This window comes from Nycticebus coucang, chromosome 6 (assembly GCF_027406575.1).
Source record: "Nycticebus coucang isolate mNycCou1 chromosome 6, mNycCou1.pri, whole genome shotgun sequence".
In the NCBI taxonomy this organism is placed as follows: Eukaryota; Metazoa; Chordata; class Mammalia; order Primates; family Lorisidae; genus Nycticebus; species Nycticebus coucang.
Window position 1 is genome coordinate 68,475,351 of NC_069785.1, and position 23,627 is coordinate 68,498,977.

Below are 23,627 nucleotides of genomic sequence, written 5' to 3' on the forward strand. Positions count from 1 at the left end.
TCTCAGGTTCCGGGCGAGGGCTCCTCCCCCGGAAGTACTTCCCCTTGGGGCTGGGGCCCGCCGGAAGTGGCGCAGCGCAGGGAGGGGCTCTTCACCCGGACCGGCAGCTGAAGCTCGGCGCTCGGGTTACCCCTGCAGCGACGCCCCCTGGTCCCACAGATACCACTGCTGCTCCCTCCCCTTCACTCTTCGGCCGCGCAATGGGCACCCGCGACGACGAGTACGACTACCTCTTTAAAGGTGAGGCCGTGGGCTTTCGCAGTCTCCATCGAGTCCCCGGTCAGGGGCCTGGGACACTCCCGGGGGACCTGCTTGCGGGCACGCCTGCACCGAAAGGGGCCTGCCTCTCCGTGCGGTTCGCCCTGCCGTCTCCCACCCAGGTCAGCTTCTTCTTCCCCGCACCCCCCAGACAGGGGTTCCCCACCACATACCGGTCTTTTAGCGACCTCTCCTAGGCCTTCGCTAGCCTTCTGAGCCCCTCCCTGTGTGTCCTTCTCCTGGCGACTACCTTTTCCCAAATTGTTTAATTCTCTTCCCCTGGTTCTGTGTCCTCTCAGCTCTCCTATCATCTGTCTTTTAGGGCTGGGCGCCCCCTCCCCCTCAGTATACACCCTTCTTGTCTCCCATCTCCTCCCTGAGCCCTTCTGATGAGCTCTTCCTTTTCTTTTGGCCTTTCCTTCGGTGCAGACTCCCACTACAGGTCTTTTTCTTGTCTGCCCCCTTTGCCTGGGGTGAATCTCTCTGCATCTCCTCACAACTCCTCCACTCGGACCGCCGCCTCTCTTAGTCAGCTTCTTCCGTTCCGGCTCCAGGACCTCTTAAAATCTGAGCCAGCCGGGGTACCCCCACCCCCATTTGCCCCGCAGTTTTTGTGTTCATTAACCTTCCCGAACCGTCCCACGCCCCCACCGGCAACTCCTTTTCTACCTTCCCTCACCAGATTGTATTTGGAACTCTCTTGTCTCTCTTGCGACCCGGTTGGTGGGAGGGAGTGCAAGAGGGATTGTCCGTCACCCACGCACTTGTCGCAGTGACCCGGCAGGGTGATAATGATTTCCCACCTAGTCTTTTTTTCTCCTGTACTCTCTACCCAGTGGCAACCAACTCAGGGCAACTCTTTACCCCGCTCGTGAGACGGGGTTGCGGATGGGTGGTGGCTGTTATCCTTGCCAGACCTGAAGGCCCAGTTCCTGAGCAGGAAAGGTTGTGCGCTGCACAAATACTAGCTTGCTTTATCTCTATGGACTGGTTGCTTCCTGCTGCAGCACTGGGAGGATCCAACAGGAAGGGAAGAGCCCTAGCTGGCCACATACCTTTCCCAACAGGCGGGGGTGGGAGGGAAATTGTGCACTGTTTTGGTCATATTAAATATTTATTAAAAAATAGGGAAACATGTAGTGTCTGTCCTTGGACAAAACATTGGAGGGTGGGGAGAGCATGGAAAGAATTGTTTATTGGTTGAGTCCGGAAGGAATCCAGATAGTTTTTTTTTTTTTTAATCAGCAAAGATAAAGGGTACAATTTTCAGTGAGTAAAGAGTACAATAAATGCTTTTTTGTTCAGTGAACACAGTCTTCACTCTAATGCTCTTTCTTTGGTTCTGAATTGGGAGAGTAGCCATCAGTAGTGTGCTGAACAAAGATCATTACCATTGAGGAAGAAGCCATTGCTATTAAAGCTTTACTGTAGAGGGTGGAGTTTTAAAAAAGAATGTTAATAAGCACAGTGACTGTTCCTGACTTTGCCATTGCGTACTAAGAAAGATTGACTTTACAGGAAACATGGTAAATCTTGGTATTCTAGGTGATGCTATCCAGAGGTTGGGAACTTGGGGCCTGCAGATCACAAGTGGCCCTCCAAATCCTCAAGTGCAGCCCCTCGACCAAATCCAAACTTCACAAAACAAATTCCTTTTTAAAAAGGATTATCCCCTTATCATTGCTCTTGAGCCAGAATATTCTGTTATATAGAATGAATACCTTCAATATCCACCCTCTCCCCATATTAGAAAGTCATTTACAGAGAAAACTGTACTTAATTCATTTTGCAGATACTGTTAGAGACCTGGGTTAATTTGCATACTGTTTGATGGACACATCTGAGGTGATGTGAAATTACTTGGGTCCCTTAAGACTTTGGGGTTTATTCATTAAAAGAATTGTTTTAAAAATACAATAAATTGGGGGTGGCACTCATAGCTAGGTGTTGTGGTGGGTGCCTGTAGTCCCAATTTCTTGGGAGGCTGGGATAGGAGAATTGCTCAAGCCCAAGAGTTTGAGGATGCTGTGAGCTGTGACACCATGGTACTCTACTGAAGGCGGCATAGTGAGAATCTGTTTCAAAAAAAGAAGAAAAGAAAAATAAATGGCCCTGTGCTCCTAGCTCCCTTTGAAGTAATCAGTATAGAACAAGATAGACCATCAGTGTATTTGGTTTGGAATGAAGCCTTTTTTTTTTTTAAACTAAGAATATTAATTATTCTGGATTGGCTTAAGGAATTTTAACTTTGAGATTTGACCATTCTTCTAGCAATGATTGAGAGCACAGGTCTTGTAATCATGTAGATCTGGGTTCAGGTCCTGACTCAGGGCTTATTTGTTTTGTGATCTTGGGAAAGTTAACTTAAAAAAAATTTTTTTTAGGCCTGCATGGTGGCTCATGCCTGTAGTTCTAGCACTGTGGGAGGTCTAGATGGGTAGATTGTTTGAGCTTAAGAGTTTGAGACTAGCTTAAGCAAGAGTGGGACCCTGTTTCTAAAAAACAGAAAAATTAGCTGGGCTGTGCCTGCCTCTATACTTCTGTGTATACTCGGGAGGCTGAGGCAGGAAGATCTCTTGAGCCCAGGAGTTTGAGGTTGCTGTGAGCTATGATGATGCCAAGACACTCTAGCCAGGGGCAACGGAGTGAGATTTTTGTCTCCAAAAAAAAAAAAAAAAAATTATCTGGGCATGGTGGCTCATGCCTGTAATCCCAACCCTTGGGAGAGCTCACAGGTTCAAGACCAGCCTGAGCCAGAATGAGACCTGTCTCTAAAAAATAGCCAGGCGTTGTGGCTGGAGCCTGTAGTCCCAGCTTCTTGGGAGGCTGAGGCAAGAGGATCACTTGAACCCAAGAGTTTGAGGTTGCTGTGAGCTAAGATGCTACAACACTCTACCAGGGGTGACCAAGTGAGACTCTGTCTCAAAGAAAAAAAAATTTTTTTAATTGAATTGAATTTCTTTTGCAGACAGCCACAGAACCTGTGAGAAAGTTAAATTTTTTGAATCTCAGTTCCCTCACCTATAAAAAGGAAATAATACTTGCCTTTCAGGAGCATTTCGAGAATTAAATGAGACTAAAAATTTTAACTTCTGGGAGGGCTCAAATAGTAATAATATGAAAGAAGTTATTGTGGTTTTTTTGTCAGTTTTTTGAACTTTAAATTTTATGTACAGTTATAAGAGCACTTAAATATTAGTAAAGAAACATACAGCCAAGAACTTCTGAAGTGTTTAGTACTTTGATAGGTTATCGTTTAGTTTTGTTGTATATGTTAATGTTTATTATAGGATAATGGTATTAAGGATTCTGCTAAGGATTTCTACTTTTTTAAAGCTCTTACAGGATATGAGTCACTTTTTTTTTTTACTTAAGTGCTTAAACAATCATTTTAAAGTGAAGTAAGAATAATTTTATTTTAAGATGGTTTAATTGTGTAGAGATTTATTCACTGAGATAGATTACTACCTCTGCTTTGAAGAAGGCTTACTTAGCAAACTTAATAGTTGAGGGTTTGTTGGATTTGTTGGTAATTCTTTTTTTTTTTTTTTTTTGTAGTGACAGAGTCTCACTTTATGGTCCTTGGTAGAGTGCTGTGGCATCACACAGCTCACAGCAACCTCCAACTCCTGGGCTTAAGCGATTCTCTTGCCTCAGCCTCCCCAGAAGCTGGGACTACAGGCACCCGCCACAACGCCCTGCTATTTTTTTGTTGCAGTTTGGTGGGGGCCAGGTTTGAACCCGCCACTCTCGGTATATGGGGCAGGCGCCTTGCCGACTGAGCCACAGCCGCAGCCCATGGTAATTCTAACCAATTGAAAATGAAGAGATATTTTGATGGATAGAGTGATCTATTTAGACAATTTTTCTATATTAAGTATTCTTGAACATTAATCTTTAGTTAAGCTTAACCCTAAGACTTTGAGTGAGGAGGTGTTTTATTTTAAAAATTTTGACTTTCTATTTTAAAACATTAGTTCTGTAAGTATTTACGTACAATATGGTTAAGGCCTTGTGGGACATAGGTAAGTATCAGTCATAGCTCTTGTTTATAAATATTGTGTGGTAGATAACAGTCCAAAGTCACATTTTCTGAAAATACCTGGATATGTAGTCTTCAGGCATTTTCCAGTGTCTTTGAAGGTCAGTAGTAATTAACAATCAGCTGATCGTCAGTAGAAATGATTGTAGGAACTTTGCTGCCTTGCATCATCACAACTTTCAGTTGAGCAACTCAGATTCTGCTGAATCTGGAAGAATTCACGAAGACTTGAGCTGTACTGAATACATTTTGTATTAAAAAGACTTTTGGTGAGGTTGGATTGTCAAGGTAGTTGAGAGAGTAGAAACATCTCCAAGTTTATGAAAACCAGTATGAAAATTGTCATTCTTTCAGGTGATAATTTTAGTGCTGACATACAGTGTTTGATGTAATGAATTAAATTTTAGTCCAGTAAAGTCATTGAAGGAGAAAAAGTATAAAACTAAATATGGTTGAAGAGGTAGAAATTTTAATTAAATGGTGGATAATTATTATGTATATTCTGCTTTTATGGCAGTTAGCTGCCTGATATTTGGGATATACACAAGATTAAATTTAGTATCAGGTATTCAAGATAATACTTAAAATTCAGTAGAGAGGTTAACCAAGGGATGATAAAGGTCGTCAGGTTAGGACTGTTACAGCTGTTCAATGTGTAGATGCTGTTACTTATGTTTGCTACTTAGTGTGTGTATGTGTGTATAAATAGAGGTGACTAGTTATAAAATGCTTAAGTGGAGGTGTTGTAAGGTATTAGTTATAGTCTAGGAAAGTCACTATAGATTCTTTTCTTGAACTATAGGATGTGATCAATTTCTTACATTTTAAAAAAGCACTTGTCATCTTACTGAAAGAAAGCTATTTTGATTAGAAAATCCTTAAATTTGTGTCTGGAGAAAGGTCTGTGAAGTTTTATTTTTGTTTTTTCATTGGCTTGCTTTTAAGTAATAGCCAATAAATTCTCTTATGTTGCCAAGGTAATTCCATTCTAGTTTGTTTGCTTGTTTGTTTGTTTTCGGTGAACCTAAATGTAACCCAATTTGTTTTAGTTTCTCATTTGGTAACTAAATAGAAAGAAACAGCTTTATTTTGTCATTTCTCAGCATCTTTTTGGCAGCACTGTTCTTATTAGAACCAGAATCTTCTGTTGTCATCTAAGATAGAATCTTTTAACAAGTTGTTAGTCTTAATTCTGGCAATCTCGTCCATGTCTAGTTGAGATAACTGTTTTATACTATATAAAACATTCATGAGTTTTGAATTATTTTCTGATTAGAGTGCTATTTTTTACAGTGTTAAAATTAATTGGTTACATTAAGAAAAAAGTTCCCTCACTATCTATGATGATATTAAGAAGTTGAGATTGCTGTGATAATGAGCATAATCTAAGTTAAAGTGGAGGTCGAAGGGAGGAAACTGAAACAGGAAAATGCTGCAGTTTCTGTGGGAGGTGGAAGGTATTTTTTCCAAAGGTATTGTCATCTAAATGGCTTGCTCACATTCAGTCTTTGGCATTCTTTGGCTTTAAACTACAGTCTGGCTCCTGAATCAGGGATTGATATGAGAGTGCCTATGAAGCCGAAGTATTTTAACCTTTTGGGTTTTTTCTTCTTACCTGTTCCTTCCTGAAGTTAGGCTTTTACATTGCAGTGCTAGTGTGGGGCTATAGTGATTGAAAGGATTCAATGGATTTCCTCAGTGGAAAATCCAGCCTCTTGTACTAAGAAGCAACTGTGAGTGTATAATATGTAGACTGTATTACTGAAACTGGGATTTGACTTCACATCCAGAATGGTGAACCTTGGAAACTAACATACTCACTATTAACTAATCATCCTATAAAATTGAAAGTGTATTATTTTTGTACATTTTTGTACTTTCATGACCTTGGGATCTTGCCTTGTATCCAAATGAAAGCATTTAATACATTGTGTTTGCCGTGGCACCTTTGACATTCTCTAGTGAATATATAGTTAGATATAACTATTCTTTGTGTTGCATGGAGTCACTGCTGCCTGGATGATTTCTTGCCGAATCAGATGATTGAGGAAGCCTGAAAGATACTCCCTCCAAGACTGTCCAGAGGCCAGCTTAAATCTGCATTATGGACTGACTCTCTTTGCCTTGTGACTAGAGGGTAGTGAGTTCTCTCAGTTTTTATCTCCCTCTTTACCATACCACCAAATCTCAGTCTCTTTAATAAGGGGTGGTCTTGTTCCTTGGGCTTTTTTTTATATGCTCGATTTTCTAATCCTGGTGTCTAAATCAGTTAGTTAATTTATATAGGTAAGAGGCAGGGTTAGTAGTTACAGTAGAAGTATAATGTTTCCTGAAATGCCAATAAAAATTTTCACAAAGGAAAAAAGTTGTCTAGCTCAGATTGTATATAAACCTGTGTACTCATTTTGATCATTAAATTTAGATAGCAAATGCCTTAAAACAACCCATACTTGGCTCAGTGCCTGTAGCTCAAGCGGCTAGGGCGCCAGCCACATACACTGGAGCTGGCCAGTTCGAATCCAGCCTGGGCCTGGCAAACAACAATGACAACTACAACCAAAAAATAGCCGGGCGTTGTCCTGGGCACCTGTTTCCCAGCTACTTGGGAGGCTGAGGCAAGAGAATGGCTTAAGCCCAAGAGTTTGAGGTGGTTGTGAGCTGCACTCTACCCAGGGCAACAGCTTGAGACTCTGTCTCAAAACAAACAGACAAACAAAAAAAAAACAACCCGTACTGCTTATTTTCCCATTGTTTTTGAAATTCATAAGTGTACTATCACCCTGGAGTCTCTATGTATTTACCCTGTTTTCCCGAAAATAAGACCTACTTACAGGAAAGATAAGACGTCCCCTGAAAATAAGACCTAGCGCATCTTTGGGAGCACACCTTAAAATAAGACACTGTCTTATTTTACTAACAGGGTAGTTAGTAAATAAACTGCCTGCTATAGAAATCACAGGAAATAAATTCATCTAATCAAAACCTGTTCTTTAAAAAATCATGAGTTTTTTTTTTTTTGTAGAGACAGTCTCACTTTACCGCCCTTGGTAGAGTGAGCACTGTGGCATCACAGCTCACAGCAACCTCCAACTCCTGGACTTAGGCAATTCTCTTGCCTCAGCCTCCCGAGCAGCTGGGACTACAGGTGCCACGACAACGCCTGGCTATTTTTTTGTTGCAGTTTGGCCGGGGCTGGGTTTGGACCCACCACCCTCTGTATACAGGGCCAGCACCCTACTCACTGAGCCCTAAATCATGAGGTCTTAAGTGAAAGTGTATGCTCTCCTTGCTTTGGCTTTGACTCACAGCATGCCAGAATTATTAATTAGCTTCCTAGAGCCCCTGTTAATCCTTAGTAGGGTGGGTTTTGGGGGGCGGGGTGTTCTGTACCTTTGTGCCAATCTCATAAATGCAGCTATTAAAGGTCATTGTAGTTTCTGTGATCTGAACGGCAAAGTTTATAAACCTTATACCTCTTATGTTAAATGTGTTTCAAATTTGCCTAGGTGTCAGTCCTGCGGTTATACCCAGTCTTTGATGAAATTATGTAGAGCATATTTTTTTCCCACCCACTAATATCCTTTGTTGTTTTCATGTCTGTTCTTTTATGTTTTGAGACAGAGTCTTGCTCTGTACCCCAGACTAGAATGCAGTGCGTAACTCACTGCAACATCAAATTTCTGGGCTTGAGCAATCCTCCAGCCTGGGCCTCCTGAGTAGCTGGGACTACAGGTGTGTGCCTTCTCTTGCACATGCATATGTAGGTAATTTTTTCTTTTTTTTTTTTTTTTAGTAGAGATAGGATCTCACTCTTGCCTGGGCTGTGGTCAAATCACCCTCTGGCCTTGGCCTCCTAGAGTGCTAGATTTCAGGCATGAGCCACTGCATCTCATCCCAAACTGTTCTTTTAGTTTAGAATTTATCTTTGAAGTTATTACCTTCTGAGGTAGTGAGGTTGTTACAGCATTGATGGTAGTTAGTGCCTGTCATTAGTGCCTAGTGCACCTATGATTAAAACTGCTTGTTTAAGGCAGGGTACTGTATCTATGCTAAGCAAATGATGTATGGAAGTCATTATGCAGGTAGAAATAGGTTAAAGAATAAATTGGTTCGGTTGATTAGTAAAGGTCAAGAACATGGTCTACTCAGATCTCTGTTCCCATCCCTTTTTAAAAATACCCCATCTTTTTCTGCTTTATTTACTCTGAAATCAAACTTTACTCTGTTGAAAACATGGTGTTATTCTTTCATCTTTTTATCTTTTTTTTTGAGACAGAGTCTCTCACTCTGGTCATCTTGGATCGACTGGTATGGTGTCATGGTAGCTCATAGCAAACTCAAACTCTTGGGCTCAAGCGATCCTCTTGCCTCAGCCTTCCCAGTAGCTAGGACTAAAGGCGGCCACCACAACGCCTGGCTATTTTTTAGAGATAGGGTCTTGCTCTTGTTTAGGCTGGTCTCAAACTTGTGAGCTCAAGCATTTCACCTGCCTTGGCCTCCTAGAGTGAGTGCTAAGATTACAGGCATAAGCCACTGCACCTGGTAACATGCTATTATTCTGAATATGTCTGTCTCATTTCATCTGACATTAAGTTCTTTGCCTTTTTAGTTGTCCTTATTGGAGATTCTGGTGTTGGAAAGAGTAATCTCCTGTCTCGATTTACTCGAAATGAGTTTAATTTGGAAAGCAAGAGCACTATTGGAGTAGAGTTTGCAACAAGAAGCATCCAGGTTGATGGGAAAACAATAAAGGCACAGATATGGGACACAGCAGGCCAAGAACGATACCGAGCTATAACATCAGCGTAAGTCTCATAGTTTTTAAATTCTGTGAAATGGGTTGTCATTAAGCTGACTTTCGGCATTGGAAAAGGAGCTGTTTCTTCTTTTTCTTTTAAGAATTCCAGTACTAGGGATTTATAAACATATCTTTAAAAGACATAAATCCTTACTTTGAGTTCTTGTTATTTGCTTCCATCTTGTGGTTGTTTTCTGAAACTAAATAATATGTTTCTGTTTCAGATACTATCGTGGAGCTGTAGGTGCCTTATTGGTTTATGACATTGCTAAACATCTCACATATGAGAATGTAGAGCGATGGCTGAAAGAACTGAGAGATCATGCTGATAGTAACATTGTTATCATGCTTGTGGGCAATAAGAGTGATTTACGTCATCTCAGGGCAGTTCCTACAGATGAAGCAAGAGCTTTTGCAGGTTAGTGATAGTGAATTTCATATTTACAGTGATTTTATATTTATTACTGTTAAGTCTTATAGTTTTGATGCCTTTCAGTGAGGGCATATAGGTTATAATAGTTTCAGAAAAGTAAACATGAATACCCTATAAGAATTATTATTTTGAAAGTTTGTCACAACTGTATGGCTTTGTTGCTTAACTTTGAGTTATTAACATGCTAATATTTTGAGGGTTTTTGGCCAAAAGTTGAATATAAACATTGTGCGTCCTCTTTTCTTTTTCCATCATGTCTGTGTGTTTTATCAAGGCTGCTCTATACAGATCTGTGAAGTAGTGGCCGGGGAGTGTCAGGGATCAACAGGGATGCCCTTGCTTTGGAGTTAGAATTTTTTTTGCTTGAGAGAGGATTTGTCAGTCCTGTTTTGGTAGGGACTATGTACTAGAAGGCAATAGCTAACATTCTTAGCCAGTGAAAGTTTTGCCCTTGCACTAGTGATTATGCTATGAATAGTTTTCTGTAAGAGTTTTTTAGTTTTCCGTTTTTTTAGTTTCTCTATTTCAAATAATAGAGTTACAGAAGTATTTATTTATTTAGAAACAGGATCTTATTCTGTTGTGTGGGCTAGAGTACAGTGGTGTGATCATAGCTACAACCTCCAGCTTCTGGGCTCAAGCAGTCCTCCTATCTCAGCCTTCTATTCTAAGTAGCTAGGACTATAGGCATGCCACCACACTCAGCTAATCTTTTTAGAGTTACAGAATTCTTCTTTTTTTTTTTTTTTTTTAATTGAGACATAGTCTCACTTTGTCACCCTCGGTGAAGTGCCGTGGTGTCATAAGATAGCAACCTCAAATCTCAAGTGATTCTCTTTCCTCAGCCTCCCTAGTAGCTGGGACTACAGGTGCCTGCCACACCACGCTGCTATTTATTTATTTATTTATTTATTTATTTTTAAGACAGAATCTCCGTATGTTTCGCTCGGTAGAGTGCCGTGGTGTCACAGCAACCTCAAACGCTTGGGCTTAAGCGATTCTCTGGCCTCAGCCTCCCAAGTAGCTGGGACTACAGGTGCCTGCTACAGCGCCCAGCTATTTTTTTTTTTTTTATTAGTATTAGATCATAGCTGTGTACATTAATGCGCCAGCTATTTTTTTGTTGCAGTTGTCACTGTTGTTTAGCAGGCCGGGGCCAGATTGGAATCTGCCAGCCTCAGTGTATATGGCCGGTGCCCTAACTACTGAGCTATGAGCGCTGAGCCTATTTTTTTTTTTTTTTCATTTGTTTGTTTAGCAGGCCTGGACTGCGTTTGAACCCATCAGCCCGGGAGCATGTGGCCAGCACCCTAACCACTGAGCTACAGATGTCCAGCCTTAGTTACAGAATTCTAAGTGATTAATCATGTGGCTGATAGGCATGATAGTAAGGGACGAAAATAGCTGTGTATTTGATAAGTTTACTGTGTTTTGAGAAATGTCGTTCATTACTAATAGTATTTATATGTAATAGATATTTAATTAATAAGCCAATGATAATTTCTCACATTTAATCTATTAAAATCTTTCTCAAGAGCTTGAGTATATCACACCCCTTGTTTTAAAATTTGATAAGACTGAAGTTACTGTGTCTTCCCACAGAAAAGAATGGTTTGTCATTCATTGAGACATCTGCTCTAGATTCTACAAATGTAGAAGCTGCTTTTCAGACAATTCTAACAGGTAAGGCTTGGCATTTTTGGATTATACCAAATGGGAATTGGAAGTTTTAGAAAGGTAATTTAAAGAAATTAATCATTAACTAAACAATATGTCATAGCATTTGAGAATGGCTATCATTTGAGAGCTATTTACACATACAGCAAGAAATGTTTAGAGTATAAAATTAGTTATAACTCTTGCTTATTGAACTTTAGTTTATCTGATTTACAGTGGGAAAAATAATTTGAAAATAATTCTTTTACTTCTCTTAGTCTGTGTTTTCCATACTTCATGGTCAAAAACACAAAGTAATGTTTAAATGTACATTTATAAGGTAAAAATTGAGATCCCAGCTATAGAAATATATAAATGCCCCTTTGAAATTCAGTAAAGAGGGCGGCACCTGTGGCTCAGTGGAGTAAGGCGCCAGCCCCATATGCTGGAAGTGCTGGGTTCAAACCCAGCCCTGGCCAAAAACCGCAAAAAAAAAAAAAAAAAAAAAATATGAAATTCAGTAAAGAAAAGGATAGGAGAAAAATTTTTTTTAATTTAAGTGAAAAAAACAAAATAAAATTCTCTTTTTTATATACAATAAGGATGTCACTTGTAGATAAAGTCAGCCAGTTATTACATGTAGAAAAGTTCAAAATAGTGGGAACCACGGACTAAATTCTGCTGTTTTGGAATGCGAATGACCAGATCAACCTCCAGGATAAGAAAATATTTTATTTGTTTTAACTCTTTTTATTCTGGCTTATTAGAATAACCAGAATAAGAGCGAATTTAATCTTAATCTTCTAATAAGTACTTTGATGCAGTGTTTAAGTATTTTTAAATTGTATGTTAAGAACTCATGGGTGGGGCTTAGTGGCTCACACCTGTAGTCTAGCACTTTGGGAGACTGAGGTGGGAGGATTGGTTGAGGCCAGGAATTTGAGATTGCAGTGAGCTATGATGGTGCCACTGCACTCCAGCCAAGGAGATAAAGCAAAATCCTAGATCAAAAACCCTTAAGGCGGTGCCTGTAGCTCAGTCGGCCAGGCGCCACCTACATGTACCAAGGATGGTGGGTTCGAACCCAGCCTGGGCCTGCTAAACAACAATGACAACTGTAACCAAAAAATAAAACAGATGGGCATTGTGGCAGACGCCTTTAGTCCCAGCTGCTTGGGAGGCTGAGGGAAGAGAATCGCTTGAGCCCCACAGTTTGAGGTTGCTGTGAGCTGTGATGCCACAGCACTCTACCCAGGGCGACAGCTTGAGACTCTGCCTCAAAAAAAACAACAACAAAAAACAAAAAAAACTCATGATTTAGAATATAGTCTTAATACATATAGTACAGTCTTAAGGGGGGTTGTTGTAAGAAGTCTGTATGGAGAAATGGTTGAATAAATGAGTTTCTAATTATAATGTAACAAATTTGAACATTCTTTGTAGGCAGCACTTACATTTGAGGTGAACAGATTTTTAGTTTAAAATATTGTCTTATTTTACTGTAAAAATGTAGAGAATAAAGCCTGAGAGTTAAGAACATGAATTTGGAAGCCAAACCTGGTTCTAGTCTGGCTTTTCCACTTATTATTAGCATTATAATCTTAGGCAAGTTATTTAGCCTTTTTTGGCCTTAACTTAGTCCTAGAAATTCAAATATATTTTGAGGAATTTTCTTTTCTTTTTTTTTTTTAATAAGAGCCAGGGTCTTGCCCCCTTGCCCAGGCTGGAGTGCGGTGGTGCATTATTACTGTAGCTTACTTCAGCTTCAATTCCTGGCCTTAAGAGATTTTCTTACCTCAATATCTGTGGTTATAGGCACATGCCACTACACTTGGCTAACTTTTAAATTATTTTTTGTGGAAACTGGTCTTGCTATGTTGACCAGGCTGATCTTGAACTCTTGACCTCAAATGATCCTCCCACCCTCCCACCTTAGCCTCCTGAACTACTGGGATTCCTGGGCCTAGTTATTTCCTTTTTGAGAGAGGGCTTTTATTTATAAAACCTTGGATAATAATTAGACTTAACTCTTGTAACTTAAAAGGTTTGTCTCTGTAATCCACAGAATGGAATGGTCTGTCACTGAGACATCTGCTTTAGACTCCAAAAATGAGTATGAGTTAGTGCCTGTAAAATACTTAGCTCTCCTGGTACATTTGATAAATTAGTAACTAAATAGCAATTAAGGCATGAAAAAGTCTTGTTAAAAATATATTGGTAATATACATACCTATTTAATTAGAATTGTTTTCTCTTAACAGGAGAATAGTAAGTAAAAGAACTGACTCTAGGATTGGATAAACAGTCTTTGGAACAGAGTAGGTTTCCTTTAGAATCCTATCTGTTGGGTCAGGTCGACAGAGTGAGATGCTGTCTCAAAAGATAATGAAGATGGTGGGGTGTGGTGGCTCATGCCTGTAATCCTAGCACTCTGAGAGGCCAAGGCGGGTGGATTGCCTGAGCTCAGAGGTTCGAGACTAGCCTGAACCGAAGTGAGCCAGAATGACACCCCGTCTGTACCAAAAAAAAAAAAAGCCAGGCCTTGTGGCAGGCGCCTGTAGTCCCAGCTACTTGGGAGGCTAAGGGCAAGAGAATCACTAAAGAAGAAAAGAAAATTAAAAAGAAAAAACAAAAAAAAACAAAACTTGAAACTAAGATGAGTGAAAGCCAGTTGAAAGCAAAATTCAAAAAAAAAGAAGACTGAAGACTATCTGTCAAGTCTCAGTGCTTATTTCATATAAGCATGATTTGGTTAAATATGTAGTATGTCTACTTTTTTTTCTTTAGAACCAGTTGGGTGGATTCTATTGAGTCAAAAGGTTGAGTACTAGATTGAGACCCAGGAGTTCCAAAGTTTTACTGTTTACCACTTTGTTCCCTTCCTTTGTAACTAAAGTCACTGAACCTCCTTGATCTTAGATTCTAGAGTGTCTTAAAATGTGTGAGTTAAATCACATTGATAACCTGAGTCTCTTAAGGCCTCTGAAAAATCTCATTTAAAAAAACTTTTTAGCCCTGGGCGGCGCCTGTGGCTCAGCGGGTAGGGCGCCGGTCCCATATGCCGGAGGTGGCGGGTTCAAACCCAGCCCCGCCAAATTAAAAAAATAAATAAAAAATAAAAATAGTGATCCACTTCCACTTAAAAAAAAAAAAAAAAAAAACTTTTTAGCCCTAATTGTTGGGATTCTTTTTTTATGTCCCACTACATTTCCTCTGGTATAATTCTAGCCTATTTTAATCTTAGTATTTAGCCCATTTATTCTGATAGTAAGTAAAGATGAGAGTCCAACTCTTCCATCTGCAGTAACTATTATATTATATGTGTCATTTTGTGCATTGAACTTCTGATTCACTCAAACATGAGCTAATCTATAAGTAATGATATATACTTAAAGCTGAGCTGTTTTGTCTTGAAAGAACATTTGGCCATTTTTCTTAAAATTCATTCTAGATCAGTGGTTCTCAACCTTCCCTAATGCTGCAGTGTATTTTCATTGTTAAAAAGGGGTCTCGACCCACAGATTGAGAACCGCTGTTCTAGGTTGAGCTTTTGTTATTGCTTAATTGTTGATTGAAGAGAAAATGCTCCTAGTTTTACTTATTACCATTTTTCCTGTCTGTATTCACTATTTCCCCAGCCCTCTCCCTCATTGTTGATGTGTGGGATCAGAGATCACTGCATATGGTAGCAGACATCTGTATTGTTTGCTGGTGTTAGGATGTTTGTTCTAAGCTTTCTAAACTTTCTTCCTCCTCTATACCAGAGGGCTTACTAATGCATAGAAGAAACAGCAAAGAGAACAGTAATCTCATTAGGTTTAATTCTACCTTAAATATTATGTCATATTACGGGAGCACTTCCATTGTATTTTGATACTGCTGGAAGAAAAAATAGCTTTTTTTTTTTTGCAGTTTTTGGCTGGGTCTAGGTTTAAATCCACCACCTCCAGCATATGGGGCCGGCGCCCTACTCTTTTGAGCCACAGGTGCCGCTCTAGCTTTTTAATTTTTAAGTTGTAAAATTATGTGTTAAGAAATTAATCTACATTATTAACTTCATTTAAATAGATCTGTGATGTTCTCAACATCCATGAATTTGACAGTGACTCCAGGAGATGATTTTACTCATGTTTTTTAAGAGGCAGTTAGCTAATACATGTGTGAACCTGGTAGACTGCTTAGCCTCTGCATTTCAGTGCAGCTTTTTTTTCCTTTCCTCCTCAAGTTCACAAAGTGGTGTTTTTAATCCATACTTTCTGTCCCTTCTTATTTTTTCTTTTAACTTTGTATTTTGGCGATTTTTAAGGCAAAGTTCCTACAATAGTACTGAGAATTTGCAAGTACCCTTTACCCATATTCCTTAAATGTTAAAATTTTACCATACCTGCTTTATCCTTTTTTCTCCCTCTTTCTAAATATATACAATATTATTTTCTGCCCCGTGTGAGAGTTAAGTGGCAGATGCCCCCCCATGTACTTTTCAGTGTACTATTTCCTAAAAAACAGGGACATTCTCTTTCATAGCCATCGTATAATATCAAAATCAAGAGTTAAACCACATCAATTTTTAACTATGGACCTTGTTCATATTCAGATTTTGCCAGTTGTTCCATTAGTGGCCTTATTAGCAAAAGAAGTTCTGTGATCAGATTATGAATTTCACTAAGCTGTCGTCTCTTTTACAGTCTCTAATCTGGAACAGTTCTTTAGTCTTTCTTTTGTTTATTGAGTGACCTTTATGTTTTTGAAGGGTACAGGCCAGTTACTTTGTAATGTCCATCAATTTGGGTTTGCACTTTTGGCAGGAACACTGCGGAAGTGTTTTCAAGTGCATCATATCAAGAGACTCATGATAATTGGTTTATTTTATTCATTACTTGTGATGTTAACTTTGATCACTTGGTTAAAGTGACATCTGCTAGGTTTCTCCATGTAATTAATAAGTCCAAGTTTTTTAGTGTAAAGACTAAATTCTTAATTCTGTTGTTGAAAGAATTTTAATTTACTTAGCATATTGACTTTAAAGTGGAGCTAAAGTTTTAAGGTCTTAATTTTATTAGAGGAGGGAGACTCTTAATTAGGGGCCATCGTAGTTTTGTTCTTGGCATGTGGCAGTCCTTTAAATATGTGTCAGTATTTCAAATTGGAGTATTTTTTGACTTTCAAGAAAGTTATGTGGTAAGCATGCAGTTTGAAGAGATCTAACAAAGTAAAAGCTTTTAGTTGCTGTAGTGGAAGGACTCCGGCCTCAGCTGTTTTTACAGTTTTTGGAGGGACTTAAGAATTTTAACTCATCTTTTTCCCTGCAATTTGGAACAGTTGCATATAACTTCCTTAAAATTAACTTTGCTACTTGATTCACTTATCTTAGGTAGAGATTAGGCATATGTCCATTTGTTTATTTGGTTACATGCATCTCTTTTGTAATGCTTGAATCAGGTTTATAAGTATGTAGGTCACCCAGGGAGTGTTCATTGTACCCATTAGGTAAGTTTTTGCCCATCCCCTCTTCTTGCTTCCCTCTGTTTGATTTTCATTGAGTTACATTTCCCTCTGTGCACATGTGCACATTTAATGGTGAGTACAGATTTAATGGTGAGTACACGTGGAGTTTTTTCATTCTTTAGATACTTTCACTTTGAGATTGTGGTCTCCAGTTCCATCCATGGCATATATACTTTTTATTTAGCGATATTTCATTATAGTTAAAGCTATCTTATATTAATATTTTATTTTATATTTAGATATCCCATAAGAGATCTGAATGATAAAGCAGATTCCTTTTCTTCCTAACTTTTGGACATCTTGCATAGGGACTGCACAGGAATTAGTATATCACATTCATTTGGCTCCACAGGAGAACATGCCCTTGAAAGAGGGAACTACATCTGGTTTAGCAAGTTACTAATCCCACTTCTCCCTCCCCCAGTAACCTCTAATCAGACAGAAGGTATCTGCTTCCTATTTTCTTATCTTTTTTTTTTTAAGTGATAACACCCAGACACAAAGACTTAAGTTCTTAAATTGTTTGTGGAGCTTCTTAAAGCCAGTCATATCTGAAAGAAAACTTTCTCCCAATTTTTTTCTTTATTACCTTATTAGTGTTTTTATTAGCAGACATCTTTTTGGTGACGAGTAAATACAGCAGTAATCCATCTCTAAAAAAACAGTATGCAGTTCTTGGAGGCAGTTACACAACACTGCTCAAATTTCTTGCTTGGTAATGAGATCTCTTTAATTATTTACTTGTCTATGTTCTCTGAGAAGTGTACTTTTACCTTTCTTCCACAATTATGTATATATATTTTTTTATGTAAGAACTTGCATTGTTTTATTTTGGTTCCCCTAACAATCTTCAGAACGATTTGTAAAGAAGTTAAAGCTTGGAGGGGTCACACATTTAATCATTTATACTTGAAGAGCCACCCAATTTGGGATAATAAAATCATAAAGAATGAAGTTAATAATTATCTTTATTTTTATCCACTCTTCTGATGACTGAAGGGTCATCAGAGACCCTTTTCTTTACCCTTGACGTAATCCCATCCCATGCCTTTTTCATTGGAGAGAATCTAAAGACTCCATATCTTTTTTTTGTTTTTTAATTTTGGTCAGTAGCTTGTCTTTATGGTAAATTAGTTTTTTTCCTTGATGCTTTTTCACATTAGAACCACTGCCAACCTTCTCAGACTAAATTTTAGCTACCCTTCTCTCCCAAAAAGGTATAACAAAATGTATGATTTCTGTCGGTGTTTTTGTTAGTTTACATATTCAGTTAACTATAGCCTGCTATTTATCAAACTTTAGAGAAATTAGTTCTCAATTTAAAGAAAATGTAGCAATTCAATCAATACATTTCTTTAACTTTTTGTTATGGAAAGTTTCTGACATACCAAAAGTAGAATCCTAGTATTCTGAACTCTTGCCTCCGCCTCCCTAGCAGCTGGGACTGCAGGTGCTCGCCACAGTGCCGGGCTATTTTTTTGTTTGTTTGTTTGTTTATCAGGCACGGGCTGCTTTTGAACCCACCAGTCCCAGTGCATATGGCTGGTGCCCTGACTACTGAGCAACGGGCGCCCCCCCAGGATTAACATTTGCTATCTCAAATTTGTTTTTACAGTTTAAATAGGATCCAAATGATGGTCATACATTATATGCATACAATGGTTGATAATGTTCTCTGGGCATTTTGAAAATATATTTCTGCTGTCTTTTACTCTGAAACTTTATCTTTTAATTAAAAATTAATTTAAATTGTCCTTTTTTTTCAAATGTTGCAGAAATAATCCAATGATAATCCAAATAATCCATGTGGGTACATGCCCTTCTTCTAGAATCATCAGTTTACATTTTGCCCCCCACCCCTTTTCCAGTCTTTGGAAGTAAATTGTAGACATTGTGACACTTTGCTACTAAAAACTTGAGCATTTTATCTCTTAAGAACAAGACATTCTCATATGTAATCATAATACCATATGTCGTATCCAAGAAATTTTAACATTTGTACACAATTTAATGTGCAGTACATAGTCAGATTTCTCCAGTATACTAATAACATCATTTATAGATTGTTTTTTGAGTTTTAGATCCAGAATTGCATTTTGTACTGATGGAATTATTTTATATCTGGGGTGTCAAATAGATAGCCATAGTTTGCCTTGTTATATAGTTAGTAGTTAAGGAATTGGATTTTAAATTTATATAATAGGTAGCTATGTATTGAACAGCACAAATTTAAAACATGTATCCCAATCTCAATCTGAGATTATCTGATTGTTTCCTTGTTAATAAATTTGTTTTGAACATTTTTGGCAAGAATATATTGTGTCCTTTCTAGGACCATGTCATATTAGGGGGCTTATCATGTCAAATTGTCTCATTTTTAGAATTCCTTTTTTTTTTTAATAATTCTCTTTTGTGGGTATTTTTTTCCAGAGAATATTAGGAAAATAAAGATAAACAAGATACATTTTCTATTCTTAATGGAGTTTATAATCTAAGTCAGAGGGAACTACTTTTAGGCAGTTTAGTATAATGCCAAATAAAATTTGTTAAATACAGAAAGAATGTGGAGGAATTTAGTGGCATTTAGTCATCCAATTACTTTGTTTTTTTTTTTTTTTTTTTTTTTTTTGAGACAGAGTGTCAAGCTGTCACCCTGGGTAGAGTGCCATGGCATCACAGCTTATAGTAACCTCAGACTCTTGGGCTTTAGCAATTCTTTTGCCTCAGCCTCCCAAGTAGTTGGGACTACAGGCGCCCGCCACAACGCCAAGCTATTTTTTGTTGTTGTTGCAATTATTATCGTTGTTTTAGCTGGCCCCGGCCAGGCTCGAACTGCCAGCCTCGGTGTATGTGATCAGCGCCCTACCCACTGAGCTAGGGGTGCTGCCCCATCCAATTAGTTATTTATCAAATATCTACTGTGGTGTATATTGGAGTACAGCAGTGAATAAAGCAGACGATTTTGATACTTAACAGTTTTAACATTTAGTGAATGAAGTGGGCAATAAATTAGTTTTGATGAGTGTCGTGTAAAAAAAATGAGTATGCATAGATTGCCTGTTTCGAATAATTATTTATTTACAATTTAACTTTAGTTGAGGAGGTCACTAGTAAACACATTATGTTTTCCTTCTTCCCTTATAAGAGTCCTTTGGGATTTTAGCATGTTTGTGAAGTTGTACTTGTCCCTACACAGCCTGGAAAAATAGCTAATGTGTTTGATAGTGCAGATTTATTTATTTTTTTTGTGTGTAGTATATTGTCCATGTGTGTAGGCTTTTTTTTTTTGGGTAAAGGTAGACTGAAAAAAACACTGACAGTTTAGATTACATCTAAGCCAAGGTTTATTTGACTGGCATACTTTACTCGCTGAAATGGAAAAACCTTTTGTTTCTTCTCTTACCTGAAGGGAAATCATTAAAATAATGGTTGACACTAATCAGTGGCTGTTTGAAAATAAAACTTTAAATTTATGTATTCTCTGATGTTCAGTTTGTTTATTTATGGTCTTTTCATGTAATTTGTCTCCTTCTTCTTTGAGTCTTCTCTACTAACTATTGATGGGTTATTCACTCCAAGTATTGCTGTTTCTTTTTTCATTCAGAGATATATCGTATTGTTTCTCAGAAGCAGATGTCAGACAGACGTGAAAATGACATGTCTCCAAGCAACAATGTGGTTCCTATTCATGTTCCACCAACCACTGAAAACAAGCCAAAGGTGCAGTGCTGTCAGAACATCTAAAGCATTTCTCTTCTCCCCTAGAAGGCTGTGTATAGTCCATTTCCCAGGTCTGAGATTTAAATATATTTGTAATTTTTGTGTCACTTTTGTGTTTTATTACTTCCTCTTATTAATTTTTCCATGTCTTAAATCTTTTGATTTTAGCTTTATAAAATCATCCACTTGTCCCGAATGACTGCAGCTTTTTTTCATGCTATGGCTTCACTAGCCTTAGTTTAATAAACTGAATGTTTGGATTCCTCAATTATTGTTTACTTTTCATCATGGAAGCCTGTCACTGTAGGACATAATAAAACTTGATCACTTGAAGCTCAGACCTATTGGTCTTGATCAAATCAAACTAAGAAGACCTTAGAGATAAGCTATCATTTTGCCACAGAGCAGCTTATACGTATTCTTCTCTCAGTGCAGTGTATATTTCCACAAATCTAAAAATTGCCCTATAAATATAGCAGGATTTTGAAAGCTTGAATTTTTCATTATCCTGAAAGTCAATTTCTAAAATGCCTTAATAGGTTTATGTAGTTTAGTAAATTTTGTTTTTTAATTTTTGTAAGTATCAAAGTTGATTAGAGAAGGGGGCACTTTTTTCCGGAAAAGAATTATCTTAATAAACATTGTTATGTTAGTGGTATAATTATGGGGCCATAAGTTAAACAGTCCTGCCTGGAAAGCTAGGAACTGGAGAGATTGGTGGAATTCCATTTGAGATGCCTCTGTTGCAACAATCAGAAAGCTCAAATCAGGCTCTGCGCCTGTAGCTCAAGCCGCTAAGGCGCCAGCCACGTACACCTGAACTGGCGGGTTCAAATCCAGCCCGGGCCCGCCAAACGATGACGGCTGCAACCAAAAAATAGCCGGGCATTGTGGCGGGCACCTCTAGTCCCAGCTACTTGGAAGGCAGAGGCAGGAGACTCGCTTGAGTCCAGAGTTGGAGGTTGCTGTGAGCTGTGATGCCATAATACTCTACCTGTTACCCCAGGGCAACAGCTTGAGGCTCTGTCTCAAAAAAAAAAAAGAAAGCTCAAATCATTTAAGTGATCTAATTTCCCAGCAGTAGACTTACGTGGCATTTTATTGCTTAGGCAATAACTGGTTTAATGCTGGGTAGTATCAAATTTTGAAGTATTAATTTTGTCTTAAAAGCCTTTAGTAAGTGAAATGCAACCTACTTTATCACCATATCCACCAGCAGACATGAATAATTATTTTAACAATGCTGATATTTGAGTTTTGCAGTATATTATGGAATATGGTCCAGTTAAATCTTTGGTTTTGGTATGTCTAAAGAATACAGTGAGAGGTTAATTTCTGCTCAAGTGGTACCACTTAAAGGCATGTATTCTTTTAGTATGTAAAACGAAATAGTACCTTGAGTTTAAATAGAATGCATTTAGGCATTGTAGAGACTTGAAATAGTTTTCTTCCACTACATTATTGAAATCAATGGAGCAACTAGTTTCTCATTCAGAAATGTGCACACTAATATTTAGTTTTACTTTCTTGTGGGTAATATTAAGCACTTACTCTGCAGTTTTCTGGAATTTGTGTCAACTGCAGTGATACTATTCAGGATGGTGGGATATCCCCAAAAATATGTATCTGTGGGCTTGCTTAGATTTCTGTGTTTTGTAGTTAATTGTCTATCTTTTGCAGTGCTCATGATGTGTGGGGTGCACGGAAGGCATTGCTGTAGTCAGTCATTTTGGTTTTCTTCTGTAGCCATTTTATTATTTTAGTGTATTGGTTCTGAAGATACTATTATCTATTTGTAAATTGCTACTTTGTATTTTATGCATGCTCTGTAACTTGATTTTTTTTTTTAGTTATTGATTTGGAAATATATTCACATTCTAATAAACAGTTATAGGGGGATTATTCCTTATGTTGTGAGATTACATTTTTCCTTTAAGTGCTTTGGATGCAGCAATGGAATACTTGATCTTGATGAGTAAGAGCGTAGGTCCTTGCATTACTAAGTAAACATTGAATGGGGGTATCAGTGTGTGAATTTGACTTTGATTTTAGACCTGTAGTTCAATTATGCTTTTCTTAGAAAAAGTGCTGCCCAAAACATTAGGGAAGTAGTCTTTGTACTTTCATACATAACAGTGTCACCAGATGTACTTTAATATAGAACAATGTCACCAGACTTAAGAAAGGCTCCATCTCTATTTTGTTCAAAATTGTTAGTAAATTATTTACAGATGAAATTAAGAAAAAACAAAGAAGCTAGATAGTAAATTGAAAATGAATAAAGTAACTTTGAATATTTACCAAGTGTAGACTTAAATGTTGCCTTGTACATGGTTGGATCTTAGGAGACTTCCAAGAAACAGTAGGTATTAGAAAATGACTTTGGTTGCATTTCAACAAATGCCTTCATTTTGAGTAATATCTCAGGAGAGACAGATGTGTCAAGGAAGAAATAATAAGCTTTTAGATATTATGAAAATTCAGGGCTCAAGGCAGTTTAGAAGTATTTTGCTGCTCAAAGCCTGATTTTTAGTTATTTTAACTTTAATTTTTTTTTAACTTGTAATAGTCTCTTGAAAAGTCAGTTAGCCGTGGTGCCTTGATAAACTTTTATGTCATTGTTCTCTAGTGCCATCTGTGATTTATAATTGTAGTTGTTACTATGTAAGGGTAGGTTATCATTAGCCATTGCTTTGAGTATGCTAAATTGTAAGAAGAGGTGCTAGCCAGTGACTATATGCCAGAGATCTTTTAAGTCATCAAGCATTCTACAGAAAAGTTAGAATTTTTAAGCGTTTGGATTGCTCATCAGAGCTAGTCACATTTATTTCATCATTGGGAAAATGAGTATTTTAATTTTTGCTGACATGTATTTACAAAATATAGATGCTTTCAGTGGTTTAAATTACTATAATAATCTCTTCTACCTTAATGAGAAAAGGTTATACTATTTAGACAATTTTGGCTAAAACAAGAAGCAGAAGAATTCAAGGCCAGGCATGGTGGCTCACGTCTATAATCCTAGTACTCTGGGAAGCTGAGGCAGGTGGATGGCCTGAGCTCAGGAGTTCAAGACCAGCATGAGCAAGAGTGAGATCCTGTCTCTACTAAAAATGAAAAAAACTAACCAGGCGTTTTGACAGGTGCCTGTAGTCCCAGCTACTTGAGAGGCTGAGGTAAGGTGATCACTTGAGACCAAGAGTTTGAGATTATTG

General features: G+C 38.1%; 1 protein-coding gene across 1 annotated transcript; it reads left to right on the top strand.

The window, feature by feature from the left end:
- The first annotated feature begins 54 nt into the window (after positions 1 to 54).
- On the top strand, positions 55 to 22,314 carry RAB11A (RAB11A, member RAS oncogene family). Its single transcript, XM_053593016.1, has 5 exons — positions 55 to 240; positions 8,910 to 9,105; positions 9,323 to 9,516; positions 11,134 to 11,214; positions 20,297 to 22,314. The coding sequence occupies exons 1-5, from the start codon at positions 201 to 203 to the stop codon at positions 20,434 to 20,436; spliced, it is 651 nt and encodes a 216-aa protein (XP_053448991.1). The 5' UTR covers positions 55 to 200; the 3' UTR covers positions 20,437 to 22,314.
- Positions 22,315 to 23,627: the final 1,313 nt, after the last annotated feature.

What these genes read in the sequence shown, in the direction of transcription:
- RAB11A (XM_053593016.1), top strand. Translation starts at nt 201, where the DNA reads ATGGGCACCCGCGACGACGAGTACGACTACCTCTTTAAAG. An exon ending in GTACGACTACCTCTTTAAAG is followed by an intron (nt 241 to 8,909) that starts GTGAGGCCGTGG and finishes TTGCCTTTTTAG; the next exon opens with TTGTCCTTATTGGAGATTCT. An exon ending in TTTTCAGACAATTCTAACAG is followed by an intron (nt 11,215 to 20,296) that starts GTAAGGCTTGGC and finishes TTTTTCATTCAG; the next exon opens with AGATATATCGTATTGTTTCT.